This window comes from Tachysurus fulvidraco, chromosome 19 (assembly GCF_022655615.1).
Source record: "Tachysurus fulvidraco isolate hzauxx_2018 chromosome 19, HZAU_PFXX_2.0, whole genome shotgun sequence".
NCBI lineage: Eukaryota > Metazoa > Chordata > Actinopteri > Siluriformes > Bagridae > Tachysurus > Tachysurus fulvidraco.
This window is the reverse complement of record NC_062536.1, coordinates 9,544,145-9,559,976: the sequence shown is the minus strand read 5'-3', so window position 1 is coordinate 9,559,976 and position 15,832 is coordinate 9,544,145. Positions and strand designations below refer to the sequence as shown.

The following is a 15,832-nucleotide window of genomic DNA, read 5'->3' as shown; positions in this document are numbered from 1 at the left end:
ATTATAAGTATAAATGATCATGTTTACTGTTTCATAGATGTAATTATGTCTTTGCTGCTTTGTATTAACTGATAAGTTAGTGGTCTATTACCCCAGAGCAGGGATCATCAACTGATGGACCACAGTGTTTCTGCAAACCAAACTGATTACGTCTTAACATATTATAGCCGAGCTCTTCAGTATATAGGGGGAAACTGGCTGTAGTTCAGCGACCATGAACCAGCATGGCTTCAGTAGCAGGATTTCTGTGGCAGATTATTTAATCATATCTATTTATGTAAATCAGTTAGCTCGAGTTTGCTTATTCAACCAGAGAGTAGCTACAACGCGAGAGACATTAGCTCATAAAGGGGACAGGTTTTTCACAGACTATCACAGATTTACCATCTCTGGTGTGATTAGTAAACTGACAGCACAACTAATTTATAAATTATATTTACAAAGAAAGAAACCCCACAACAGACAGTTTCAAGGAATCTAAGGCACTTTAACGGATAAAAGAGAAACTCTTTTTCTAATAATTATGAAGTGGTGAGGGTTTAGGATCCAGGATCTTCACAGCAAACTCATTAGTGTAGCACAAACGGTATTGTTAAACTACAAGTAGAAGTACTGTATGTGTACTTTATTATTATTCTTCATTCATTCATTCATTCATTCATTCATTCATTCATTCATTCATTCATTCATTCATTCATTCATAACCATATGATATGATGACCATAAGTAACCTCCAGATAGAATCCGCAGTAGTCTTTGTGGCAAATATTAATACTTTAACCTTCATGAGAGTATGGAATGTTTAAACATACAACAGTGAACTGTCCCACTGACTGTGTTATATTTTTGTTTGAATGACACAAATTTAATATTGTGATGATGTCACATTGTCATAACATTTTAATAGAATACCGTAAGACAGAGAAAGCACTATGACCCACAGGTTTTCCAGACAAATGTGCTAATCCTCTAAAGTCCTCTAAACATAGACCTTAGTATTATCTCTGTTTCCCAAGGCACATATCGCAGCATTTGTGCAAACATCACCTCAGCTCCCTCGCCCTTTGCATCAACGTCTTGTGCGTACACCATTCTGTCATATAATCACACTCAAAAACAAACCCCAAGGTGCTGATGCCAAAATCGCCGAGGTTGCTGAGCTAATTCGCTGAAACTCATCACTCTTTCTATGGTGCATTACTACAGTGTAAGGGCACGAAGCTCCAACAGTCCTTAGAAAGAAGACTACTGCCTCAGCTTGTTTGTAGTTTGACAAAAAAAAATTTATAGAACGCTGGATCAAGACATGGCGATTTCCATGCACTTTCGTAATGGTAATTGCAGTATACCAAAAGCCAAGTGTTATCTTTATGTCACTTCAGACCAGAAAAGCACTCTAGGGAAAAAAATTGGCACATAGCTCAATTCTGCCCAATTTAAGCAGGTCCCAAGGAGTTGGGCTGATGAATAAGCCTAGCGTGTGCAAAAGGATACAGACGTTGCTTAGTAATTATGCCACAGTTCACCAGCATGTTAACCGGCACAATTATGCAATCAGTGCCTCACCGATGTTAATGCCAGCTTCGAACACTATGACATAAATAAAAAAAGAGCTCGTAAAAAGGACTTCAAAATTAGAAATTACTGTAGGCTGTGTGAGCTTGTGCAGACAGATTTGTTTTGTAAAAACAGCATGATACTAAAATGAAGTTTTGATATTTTTATCACCTGAATCAAGACAGAAATGAAATGAACTTATCTGTGCAATGAAAATTTGAATCAAACTTTGATTTCCTTCTCATCATTATCTATACCCATAAATATAATTACACCAAGAAATAAATAAACAGACTATGAATAACATAAGAAAATGTGATCTCATTCAGCCTTGCTTAGTCATTAAGGAAGAAGTTACATATGCTACTCTATGACTACAGTGTTATTGCTGGAAGAAAATAATGATTTTCTTCCTTATACACCTTCCTCATGCATGTCAATGAAACCATACAGTTTTCAATTCCTCCAGCAAAAATAAAAATCATTGTATTGCAAAACTATCATTTCCGTGCAACAACCATCAAAGGTCATTTAAAATGCCACTCACAAAGTAATGAACTGAAATCATGTGTGCTCTAATAGAATAGTGAGGCAGGTACCGAATAGCTCAAAGTATTGGAGTCAAGCACATTGTCTTCCTAAAGCCATATTTCATTTAGCTTTTTGAGTGTATGCAATGTATCTCAGCACACTCCATATCATGGGCAATGACCTTGGCTAGCCAGACAAAGCGAGTGTGCTCTCACCTTCTTGCCTCATTTGCCTCGGTATAGATTTCCATGAACACATTACTTTTGAACTAGAAAAAAAAATAAAAAATCATCCCACAGCCTACAGCCAATGAAAGGCTTAGAAGAAAAGGACATTCAAATACTTACAGACTCTGAGACATGGTAATATATTTGAAAATCAAGCCTAGAGCAGTCACATTGTGCTGAGAAGTAGAACTGAAATTCACAAAGCCTAACACTCTTTTATAAATTCATGTTTCGTCGACTCAATTGCTCTATAATCCAAATAAGCACCGATAGTGTGAGGCCTAAATAGACTAAACTATATTTCAGTGACATTACTTCCGTCAGTTCAGAGCCATAAAAAGATCTAAGAGAAAAAAATATAATAATGTTTACATAGACAGAATTTCCAGCATTGTTTAGCTAAGCAGTATACTGTATACTCGTTTAAAAACATGAAAATATTAAGTTTTCTTAAAAAAAAAAAAAATCAGCAATGTCCTTTTTTTTTATCAAGAGACAATATTAAAAGCCAGTGAGAATACCTCACTAGTGCCAGGGTGCACTCACTGCAAATCAGCGATGCATGCAGCTGTGGTTTTTCAGGATATCTACACTGGGCCTATATGCCGACCTTCGGTAAAACAATATGATGGGCTGTCTTTCACCAGTTTTTAAACTGCATTATCATATTAGCAATTAAATGAAGTCTAGAAGACAAGGCTTGATGAACAAAACAGAGAAGAATTAACAGTCGACATTATGTCTCACCCGTAAACAAGTCATTACGGTTTTGTCTAAAGCATACCCAAAAAAAAAAAAAACAGAAATCATTAAAGGACATTGCACATGTATCATGTTGCTGGGAAAAGCTGAGGCTTCAGATAGCTTACTGGCTGGTGTGGATAAGCCTTGCTTCCAATTATTATCTACCTCCCTGCATATCCTGGGATGTTTAAAATAAATGAAATGCATGGGAATGTATAAAGGTTTGCTTTAAACTGGAGGAAAAACTATATATGTAAGAAACACATCTATATTCAAGTAAATTACTTTGATTTATTTTCTAAATTTACTGTGTATATACATATTGCATCACATTAGTATATTATCAACAAAACATAACTAGAATAACATTTTAAGGCTATATTGAGTTGAAAATAAACCGAACTGAAACAGAAACCAAATGAATCTTAAAAAGGATAAAGTTAAAGACAAATATCATCTCTCTCCTCTTGCTTAAATAGTTCAGTTTAAGCCTCAAGTCGTGAATATGAAAAGTTCAATGCAATGTATGAAGGGCAAATGTAACGGCCCATGAACTATTGTGGATTTTTCTGTGATATATTTGAGAGTCACGTCAAACAAAAACGAATTTAGACCTAATAAGAAGAAATAATGGCAGTTTGACCTCGGAGTTACCCTTAAACAAGACTCTAGTGCCATCTATTGAAGAAAGCAACCTATAAATCACTTTATCTGCAAGCATGAACTCTTCATCTCCTCCCAAACTGACGCAGGCAATTCTTGGAAATTATTTACCAATTCGCGGCGGTGCGTAAAAGTCCGTCATGCGTGTCTCCCGAATATAGTGCGCTTATAAATGCTCTTATCGTGACATCATATATGTCAGTATCAATCAAGCATCACTGTTAACGCGAGGAACATCTGAATAATGACACGAATACACATTTCCTACGAAATAAAAATTTGTACACGATGATCGCATAACGCAGCCCGTAGACAGAGGGCAGAAGACAGGGTAAAAGGTGTGTGTAGGGGGCATTCTCGCATGCATATGAAGGGAAAATAAAGTCCGAGCAGGTTTACCTTCTTTGAGGAAGCGCGAGTGGAGAAGAAGCACAAGGGAACAGCAGAGCGCCGCTCCTGCCAAAGCCCACGCGACCCGCACGAGCTGCATGGCGGCGGCGCAATTCTCACACACCCGGAGAGGCTTCACACAGCCAACCGCGCTCCCATCCTTCTCCCATAGAAGCGAAAAAACAATATAACAGTAGTAAGAGTGATGGAAACCAACGTGAGATCGCTTCCGCGCGCTTCGGATAGAATGAAGGAAGAGAATCCCGTTGCTCCTCAGTTGCTGAAAAGCGGTGATGTGTTATTCAAACCCGGAGGGCGTAAAATTTCCCACGGTGGGCTATTTCCCCTCCAGCTGCAGTCTGATCTCTCTCTCTCTCTCTCTCTCTCTCTCTCTCTCTCTCTCTCTCTCTCTCTCGTGCCTTAAGCACTGTGATGCACCATCATGTCGCTTTGCTGCATCCTCTCTCTCTCTCTCTCTCTCTCTCTCTCTCTCTCTCTCTCTCTCTCTCTCTCTCTCTCTCTCTCTCTCTATCTCTCCCTCGCTCTCCCTATCTCCCTCGCTCTCCAAACTCTCCGTGCACTCTTTTACGCACGACGATGCTCTTTCCGCAACGGCGCTATTTTTTCTGTCATTAATCACGACTTTGTCAAAGGACTTCGGCAACAAAGAACCGACGTCGTTCCTGCTTTCGTGCTCATATTTACGCCGTTTTAGGTGCCGCTCGATCTGAATAAAAGTGAATGGCGCGTGCGTCCGTGTCCGGGTTTGCTCCTCGCTTCTTAACAAGCGCGCGCACAGACGCGACTTTTTCTCTCCTCTCCCCCACTGACGTCATCACGCCCCCCATCACCGTGAGTGTGGAGGCGGCGGATGCGAGCAGGAGGAACACAGAGCAGAAACATCTACCAGTAAAACATTCTCAGTGTGAACATGAACACTTTTTTTTCTGTCACCTTACATCTGAAGTACTGGAAAATATTTGGTGATCTTTTTGTCTGTATCTGAAATATGAAGAAAATGTCATGTGTGTGCACACTGAAGAAAATGTGTACGTGTATACGTGTTTACATAAAACTTTAATTCAGAAATGTAAGGTAAATATTCTATTTTGGAGGATTTCTTATGGGCAACAAAGTTTAGCACCAGTTGCATAACATACAATATAAAGTGCAATTCTGTATCCGTTATGAGGTCCTGAAAGGCATCAGGTATAATCTACAACCACAGCACATCCACAACTCGATATCAGCTATTTAAAAACCTGAAGTCATTTTAACATATTTACAAAAGAATTATTTTAATGTAAGAGAATTAGAGAGAGAGAGCGAGAGAGAGAGAGAGAGATAGAGAGAGAGAGAGATTATTCACTGTCAGTAAAAGAAAAGGGGAGAAATCCTTTAGTATTATTGCAGTTATAATGGCTTGTGTACCTTATTATAGTTAATTTATTCATCCATCCATCCATTCATTCATTCATTCATTCGTTCGTTCGTTCATTCATTCATTCAGTCTTTCATTTATTTTATAGTAATTTCTGTATCCTGGTCACGTAACATCCTGGAAATTACCCCTATATGGGATAGCAGTATGTCCAGTACATCACAAAGCACCACAAACACACATACACTCATTCACTATTGTCAATTTAGCATAGCCAGTCATCCTACTGGTTTCTGGAAAATGGGAAAACACTAGAGCACTAAGAGGAAATCCACGTGGACATCAGTGTAATGCTTCCTGCTAAAGCATCATACAACTGTTAGTATATGCTATGTTCCAGATTGCTGTGCTTAATTGTTCTTGATATGACTGTGCTTACCTATAGCAATTGTCAAAGATTCTGTGTCACTAAACACACATAGTTCTGCCTTACATTCAAATCAGTTTGTCAAATGACTGTTACTGTTACAGTATGTCAGTTCCTAGTGTAGGTTAAATTCTCCCTCTGAGGAACATCCATATACTGTAATCGATAATAGTTTCTTAAATAACTGTTGACTATCATTGTTGGCCATGTTAATGTACAAAATATAATAACAGTCAGTGTACAGCATAATCAACCACAGAGAAAGTTACCCACAACTTTCTTTCAGGGGAAACTAAAATACTTTCTTGACGTGACTTTTGAGAGGTCACCTTATATCAAGGGTAATTTGTATCAATCACAGTCCCAGCGGTACTCTAAGTCCCACCGGCATACTGAACAGAATGGCATACTGAGTCAATCAGGAGCAAAAAAAATGCTTAACTAGGAGGCAATAATATGCAAGCCCAGTGCAATAGACACAACATTCCCAGTATAGTGGTTTAGGCATCTCATTTGGTAGCAATTACCAATGTTTACAATGAGGCAATCCATGCTTAATTCCTTTACAATGGCTGGAAACACCACACTCAATCCACCTCCCTGGCCCTGTGATCCATCATTGTGCCAGACAGCAATTAACGGAGACCTGTCCAGGAAGTGATGACATGAGTTGGCGCAAGCATGTTCGTTACATTCAATGTGGTGAATATATTCCGGATGCCAGCGAGCACCCTTCCCTCTTCCTTAATATGACTCACAGTGACACCTACAAAAGCCTGCAGATTCAGCAGTGAAGAACCTTTGCAGTGTCCTGGGCTGAAGGAGCTACAACTACTCATTTATTCATCTGGATTCACAAACACACACACACACACACACACACACACACACACACACACACACACACACACACACACACACACACACACACACATATATATATATTTGGCTTTTGTATAAGAAAGAGAAAGAAAAAGCAAACCAAACATGGACTGTCTGTGTTACCTTGAGTACAAGCTCAGTGTGATCTCAGATTTCTTGCCCAGTGACAGCATATGTCTGGGTCTTGATTCTTCTTTGCCAAGTGTAATAGATGGCAAAAATGCAATGGGCAGTACCCCTAATGTTTCACTTTACATTTCTTTTTCCACTGAGCACTTCAAGTTAAAAAGCCAGCTTGGCAGCTGTTCTAGATTTCTCCAGTGAAAGTCTCTGGGAAGGATGAATGCTCTGCATAGAAGCACAATAGTAACACAATGTCTCAACTCTTCAGTTCCCAAGCACAATACTTTAATTATTGAAATGATGAAAGAAACAACACTGCCTGAAATGAAAACAGCAAGTTTCACTAAACCTTTAAAGGTTGTATTTCTTAAAGTCTATGTTTAGCTATTGTGAAAGAAATGTTATGTACTGTATACAGAAAGAGAAACAAAAAAATGTAAAGCAACAACAATAATAATCAAAACTGTAGATGAAGTTGGAATTGCAAAGATGCTAAATGGGTGACTGCATTATTTAGAAACCTACAAACAGTTGATATTAATCTTACAGGCAAAGTTGGTGTCTGCCCCAATTCAGTCAGGGAAACACAATCTTAGACTCTCAGTGTAAACAAAAGACATTTTCAGGGAGTTGAAATGCCCCAGAGTGTAAATTTTGAAATTAAAAATTTTAAATAGTTTTTAAAAAGGCCATCTGGGCAATCAGCTAAAAAACAAAATTGTATTTCCACAATAATCTACATTTTCTGCTGTAGTTTTTAAAGGAGCTCTGCTAATCAATCAATCAATCAATCAATCAGTCAGTCAGTCAATCAGTCAATGTGTGTATTGTATGTGGCTTAATAGCAGGTCATTGTGATAAAAATGTATAAAGTAAATCCTGCAAGTCACTATGAAGTTAGACTTCATTACAAGTAGGCAAGCTTCACAGTTTAATTCCAGTAAACTGTAAAAGTAAACATATATCTGAAAATAAATCACAAAAATGGTAATGCTTAACAACAAAATCATAGCACTTTCTGTTTAGCTTAGCTCTTTTCTTTTTACAGAGTCTGAGCATAACAGATAGATGTGGTCAGGAAGAAATCTTACCATCTCCTTAATTGGGCCCAAAATCTTTAATTCGGAAGATTGACAGAGTTTTAAGCCTACTGGTAGTCCTAAGCAGACCAGGGATAGTAATGAGTAATGAAGAGTGGAATAAAGAGGCTTAAGTTAAAGAAATTATATAGCTGAAGGAGATCTACTAAGAGATATTTAATTGAGATTAGCAGATATTAGTTATGCAAAAACCTACAGTTTAAGAGTGATTTACAAACCATAACAAATGTCTGTTATTTTGCACAGTAATGTTTGTCGGCAGATATTAGAATGTAGGAAGATCTTTACACAATGAACATATTTGTATACCTCTGAGCTACAAGGGTCTTTCCCATTGAGGCCGCATATTGTGTGCAATATAAATGTCCAAATAATTAAAGCCTCTAAGGAATAGATGAAAAAATACTGAACAGATTGGATAAAACAATAAACTAACTGTGGAATATTACTCTTTTGTTAGTTATAGCCAGAAAAGGAAATACAGTATTATCCAAAGCTCAAAACGACAGAACAGACAGCGCTGAATTCAAATGCAGAAAGGCTTAGATACTGTAGGGCTAGCCATCTTAAGCACTGTAGCATAAAGAGATATTCAATTTTTAGTTTGTTCATGTACATTTTACACAGATACATGGAAAGAAGATATTCAACAACCCATAGGGTACATTTAAAGGGTACCATTTTTCAGACAATCATTGGTCTGAAAAAATCCCACCTTTACAAGTTCAATGTACGCTAAAAAAATGAAACCTTACAGTATATTGATGTTTCTTTATCTTTAAAAGACTGTTGGGTTTAGCCCTGCTGGTACATTTATACAAGTCAACCCAAAAGCATTCAGATAGTATAGCATGGAGCAATAGTTTTCAAGGGGAATACACCAACCATTCAAACCTTCCACATCTGTATTAAAGAATGAAATAGGGCATGAAGATCTAAATTTAGGTTTATACTTCTCTGGCTTTTAAATCTGGCAGGTAGCGAATTGAATCAAAGCAGAACTCCCAACTGTATTGAGTTCTCAAACACTTCAAAAGTCGAGTTGCAAGTCGGTTAGAGAAACTTCTTAAAGGAACTCAGCTGGGAGGCTACTCGGCCCTGGAGCCTTCCTGGTTAGCATTGATTTAATTACTTCTAAGATTTCATCAAGTCAGAAGCTTTCAGATTCTTCACTCTATAGCTGATATTTTAGGTATAAGAAGACTCCTTCATATTTTTGTTGTCTTGTTTATTTCTAACCAGAATATAACTGTAGTAATTATACACAGATCTGGCCAACTTGCTCATGTAAATGCCCAGAAATGTTGTATTATTTGATTAAAATGTATTTAGAGGGTCAGTACAATACAGTACTCTTATGATCAAATCAATCTTAAATGAAACTAGCTCTAACATTAACCTGAGCACAATCCACATTAGCCTTTGGATGTAAAAAAAAAGGAAAAAAAAGTGATATTTGTTGCAAATTGGAGCTTATCAGCTTCATTATCTCTCAGGAATGAAAGAAAAACAGAAAAGCCTACTAAAGGTTTTTTTTTTTAACTTAGTGTATTAGTGTTTGGCTTACATGTTACATCTTGTGTATACTGTATTTAGATTTGTCTTATGTTATGTTATGCATTCTGAGTTGCTTTTCTGTTCACCACAACTGTAAAAAGTGATTATTAAATTTACAGAAGCCTACTTCCTGTTAGCTTTAGTACAATCCAGCCATTTTCCTCTGCCCTCCCTCATCACACAAGGCATCTTATTCACAGAAATGCTACTCACTGGATGGTTTTTTTGTCTTTTAACCAATTCTGCTTAAAAACTAGAGACGGTTAAGTCTGAATGTCAAAGAGAGTTCAGCGGGTTCTGAAATAATTTAAACCAAATAATCTGGCACCAATGATATGTTCAAAGTCACAGAGATGACATTTTCCCTTATTTTCCTTTGATGTTTGTTTTGAACACTGATGTGAAGTTCTTGACATATATCTGCATGATTGTATGGATTTTTACCAATGGTACATAATTGGCTGCTTGGACAACTGCATGGGCCAGTGAGAGAAAGAATGGGAGAGAAGGAAAAAGATAGATAGACTTTGGTGTGTGTGTGTGTGTGTGTGTGTGTGTGTGTGTGTGTGTGTGTGTGTGTGTGTGTGTGTGTGTGTGTGTGTGTGTGTGTGTTCGCATGCTCTATGTATAGCATTAAGTTTGTGCCACTCAACACATACATCATTACGTTTTTCTATTTCACCTGGCAGTATCATGCTCTGACTTTTTTATTCTCCCTTTCTTCTCTGGTCCGTCTGGTAATGTGGTTCAGATCATATATGTGTCCCTTGATCCGACTTCAGGCTAAAGCACAGAAATAATATTTTGTCTATTTTGCGTCGTTTATAATGTATCTTTTTGCAACTGTCTTCCAATTTGCATTTAAAACACAGCAGATAATTCAGCCTCTGATTACACATATCAGAGGGTCTCATAAATATATGATACATCGGCAAAGGATCTCAGAGGCACGGAGACTTTAGCTTTCGCAAAGAATAAAAATTGAGCCTGGAAATCTGACAGAAATCTAGTTTCAAACCTACAACAGACGTGGCTAGAAATCACAACTGGAGACAGTGGCTTTCAGAGAGGAATGAAATCATTTGACGACACAAAAAAAAGGATAAATCTGTGTAGCAGGAAAAGAGAAGATTTCTATTTGCCAGAATATTTAGTGATGAAAGATAAAGTGTTTAACAAAAAATTTGGTACTGTAGGAGCTCAACAAGCCTTGCTGTAATTTCACCTTTAATCAACACAACAGGAAAAAAAATATCCACTTCTTTAAATTTGAGACATAAACAATGACCAGTATAAAAAATCTCTATTATTTTTTTAATACAATGCCTGGCTGCTAATGTTTTAAAACAAGAAAAAATCTTAATAGAAATCTTGGCTATAATATTTAAGCTGATCACTTACAGATGGATGACAAATGAAAAGAAAAACGTGAATAAATAAGCAGAAAAACATCGAGTGCAGATGCTTCACGACAGGTGTACGGCATGACAGAACTAAGCCATTAGCATCCTACACGGCTCTGTGGTACGTTTAATATGTTGAACAGAGCCAGTTGACCTCTATTTTAGATCAGCATGGCAAGAGAAAAGGATCTCTGAATTAGGGTTCATTACTGGGGTGTGAATAGCAGAAGCTGTGACTAACGTCTGCAATTAGATTTATTGGAAAAGGATTAAGAAATAAAACGGTGGTCGAAAGCATATATCTAAGAAGCAGATATTCAATGATCGGGATGCTCGAGCGTTAGAATGATATGTAAGGGAAAAAAACAGAAGCAAAGAAGAAATTTGACCTAAAATATTTCGGTGTGATCAGTCTATTCATGAAATCGAGGGAGATATAACAGGACTTCAGGGCTGCTTGCTTATCAGCTTCATGAGGACTTACTGAGTGCTTTGATGAGTTGGAAAATGATCAAGAAAATTGTCACACTCAACCATGCGTACGAATAGCTTCATACATACTGTACATTTCTATGCATAGAATGTGATTTATCGAGTTATTCTTCTGCATGGTGATGGGTGCTGCGCTCTAATTAACTCAAAAGTGTGACGTTAAACCTTGGAATTGTATTATTTTGACAGGTTTTCACTTGAGCCAGAAAGTGTGGGGGAAAAAAAGGAAATCTCATCAGCTAACTGTTGAGTGATGTGATGTGTTTTTGCCTTCACAAAACAGTCACTGTTATAGATTTAATGAGCTGATATGATGTCAGTATGCTCATTTCAAAGTATATAACTACTACTTTGTTTACTGTTGATGCTGGGAGCAGCCATATGGATTCGTTGCCACATGCTATAAGAATTCCCAGACTTTTTTCTTTAGTTTTTCTAAATCAGAGATCAGAGTGCAGAATTAGACCTAATGCCGAAACCCCTAATGATGGATAAGTTTAATGATGGCTAAACTCATTATGAGAAACTCCCATCCCACTTAGTGTTAATCATGTCAGCATAATGGACAGTAATTGCTGACTGCTCTGTTCACATCAAGGTTCAGACAGGTGACACAGATGATCAAATTGTATGAAAGGCACATTTAAAGAATGACTGGGATGGTGTAGATGGGTGCTTATCTTACTTTGCAGCTTTTTCTCGAAAATGAACATGTTTTTAAAGAAGGATCAGTGGATTTTACCTGATCTCTGGCAGCAACTCAACCCACTTTTGCAAAGACAACAAAAGGTACAGTGTGCATTCATTACAAATACAAATATGGCAGCAGAAACCACGACAATAATGAGGGATTTTCATGCTATGGTGAGTTCAAAAATATAACTAAGGCAATAGCCTACACACAGCTGAAAAATCACATTTTAAGAAATTCATAAAAGTGAAAAGATTAGTTACTGTACACATAATTTGAGACCCAGAGGAACATGACCGGCATGGGTGTGTGAGTGTATGCGTGTGATTGTGCACTGTGATTGGTTGGCACCATGCCCAGGGTGCAACTGCGACCAAACTTCCCCAACATTACCTAACTACCTACCTACCTACCTACCTACCCCCTTCCTGTGCCCCAATTACCCTGGTATAGACTGCAGGGTCCCTGCAACTCTGTGTAGAATAAATGGTACAAAAATGGATAGATGTTCACACAGTATCTTCACTTTTTTTTTTTTTTTTTATTTTTTTTTTTTGATGAAGTTAATATTCTTTTGTCTACAACAAGCTAAATCACAAGGACCTTTCAAAGTTAAGCTGTTTACCATATTATAGAGATTTGGGGTGTTTCTTTATGTAAATAAGTGTGACCAGGCAGAACAATTTAGATTGTGTCCAGTGCATGTAAATGATAGATGCCCATTTTTTAGAGAATAATAAAATGTTCTTATTTAAATACATTTTCCTAAAGCCCTGATTTCAATCCATGTATTCACTTATAGGAGCCTGCGGAGTGATATGTTATCTCCACCATCATCATCAAAACACAAACCAAGAGACTACCAAGATTTTTGTTCATGCCTTCAGTACAGTTTCAAACACACCTAGAGTCTATGGCAAGGCACAATGAAACCGACTCATGATAGACAAACACCATAGAAAGACATTTCAAGATGTGTTTCTATTCCTTTAATTTGTCTTCCATCTTGCAAAGCCTATGTAAGATGTTTCCTATAGAAGAGATTCAGATTGTTTTCCTTCATTTTCTTTAGCTGCCTGATCTTTAATGAGAAAAGACTCTAGCTCATTTGATCAATATGTTCATGCCAACAGCATTCTACCCTATCATCGGAAATCTCTGTCTAATCTAATGGGTAATCTAGTCAGTGAGGTTTTGCTGAAAGTAAATGTATTAAAAGAAAGGTGCCAAAAGCAAGAGGCAGATGCAAACCCTAATATAAAATCACATAATCGTAAGTATTCAAGCCTTTTTCTACCAGTCAGCTACCAGCTGCACGAATATATAGTCATGTCGAGAGCATTCTGACGAGTCTCAAATCCAGCGATATTTCAGTCTAAGCTATAACAGTACAGGAAACAATGACACCCGTTTTTCATTCAGCATTTTACAAGTACTTATATTTTTGCTTTACATTAGCCACTGTACAACTGTCCCTGAATTCTGAAAGCCATTTTATCAAACCCTGTGTGCATGACAAACCTCTTCATGTTGTTAGGCTTAACAAGTAGAAGGCAGGTCTGGAAAAGAGGTTTGATAAAGTAAACTGTACAGTGAAATATGCACAAAGGCTGTTTCACATCCATCATTTCTGTTTCAATGGCAAGACAAAGATCTGGCCTGTTCCGATCCCATTTGTCAGAAAATTCCGAGTGTCATGCTAGACTGAATCACTGCCTATGTAGCTACAGCTCCTGTACCGCTGCTCAAATAAGTTTTTAAACACTGGTCAACTTTCCTGAAACAGAATAAGCAGATGGATGTGTGTATTATCAGTAGGTTCGGTTGAAAGACAAATTCCATATACAAATATAGGGAAATAGATGACAGGGGGAGTTATGGCCCGTTTGCATGGGGTTACATCACACCACCCTGCTGTTTGCTATTTTCCAATGAAAGAATTCTGGGAAGTGTTTTATTATTTTTATGGAAAAAGCAATGTGCCAAAGATAACAATAGTTTATCATTGAGGCAAAAAAAATGGTAGTTCTGCCTGTTTTGATGGTGCCTATGTTTAACGTCTCATATGGAAGTAGTCACTCATGGCTTATAGAAATTGTAGTTTAAGTCATAAGTGTTTCTGTTTTTACATAAACTACTAGGGGGAATACTTGCAATATTTTCATAGAAAAAAACAAAAACATTTTTTTCACACAAATGTTGATATCAAACCTATTTCTGCTCTGAGATACCCCAAGCCTTGTTCATAAGGACAAAAATATTTGAAGGTGTTACATTTAACCACTACAATTCTGTCTAAGGTTATCCCAACACAAGTAAAACGTCTGAAACTAAAAGCCAAAAGTGTCACAATTGTGTTACTATTGCCAGAACTGCTGTTAGAGAGACTGGCTGATTCAAGACGTTCTGGCTGATCAGGAAGTCGAAGTACTATTTCGAAGTACTATGGTATAGAGCATATAAGATGTGTCGTGTATATATATATAGTATCTTGCTACTGAAACAGATCTGACTAATCATTTTCAGAAATCCGATGGGGAAACGTGGATGATATGAGATTAAGCGTACTCACTCTAGCTCACAGCCCCACATGGCGCTTAACTAGAAAGTAGCACTTCTGTGTTTTCATCTCTTCTAAGAGTAGTTTGAATAAAATCACATTAGCTTATAATACACACATTTACATTACATTAAATAGCTCTAAACTGCGCTGAGGCTTGAGCAGTAAACAGTGGAACTACAGTATTTGTGATTTTCTTTAAATTAGATTAAAGAACCCAGACAGAAACTCGGGACAACAGAAGGCTGCTGTATTCCGTCAGCAAAAGTTAAATGTGCTGTAAATGTCTGTGGTGGAATTTACAATGATGACCTGACCAAGAGGCAACATAAAAACTAATACAATACACAAACACAGCTCTAAACAATGACATGTAAAAACAAACAAAACGCTAAAAACAAGTACAGCGATCTTAAATTAGTGACTGAATTGAATATTTAAAGGAAGAAAGCTAAATAAAGTCTAAGAAAAATAAATGAACTAAGCTTAAGAGTCAGCTGCAGATGATTCCAATCATATGCAGCAGAAAACCATGCATTTTGTTTTAGTTGTATTTAAAACCAGATGAAGATTAGAAGCATGTTTGTTAAGCATGTATATTAAGCTAGAAGCAGATTGTTAAGCATGTTTATTAACTGATGCTGCCATCGTTAGTGATAGGAATAATGTTACCTCCATGGGGTTTTAATAATAGACTAAAATTCTAACAATAAGGTTAAGCTAACAATTCACATATGGTCTATAAGGTTAAACACAGACAAGATGTGAGAAATCATGGCTTTCTAATAGTTGCAGAGATGGGAAATCAGCCCCAAAGAGTGTGTCAGTGTATGATCCTCCTCCAGACCTTTACAAATGTAACTCATTAGCATTTCATTCATCTGCACATATATATCAGGACAAAAAAGGTCTTAAAAAGCTTTAATGCGTAGTCTCATTAATCAAACTCAACTCTATACAATATGCTGGCGTGTATCCCATAGGAAATTAATTCTACTCCCCTCAAATATGCCTATGTATAAGCATAAGCTTTAAACTTTTGTGCTCCTTTCATCTCACTGTTTATTCAGCTCTTTAACTGTGGTGTTTAATCATCCTCAGAGT

General features: G+C 37.2%; 1 protein-coding gene across 2 annotated transcripts in view; it reads right to left on the bottom strand.

The window, feature by feature from the left end:
• The window catches only part of tafa5a (TAFA chemokine like family member 5a), a 118,722-nt gene that overhangs the window by 68,925 nt on the left and 33,965 nt on the right, over positions 1 to 15,832 (bottom strand). Inside the window, exon 1 of one of the 2 annotated variants that reach the window (XM_047804427.1) lies at positions 4,122 to 4,921. The exons of the other annotated variant lie outside the window; for it this stretch is intronic. Within the exon in view, the coding sequence (XP_047660383.1) occupies positions 4,122 to 4,212 (91 nt within the window). The 5' untranslated portion in view covers positions 4,213 to 4,921. Of the gene's footprint in view, positions 1 to 4,121; positions 4,922 to 15,832 lie in introns of those variants that run through there. 2 annotated transcript variants of the gene reach the window in all.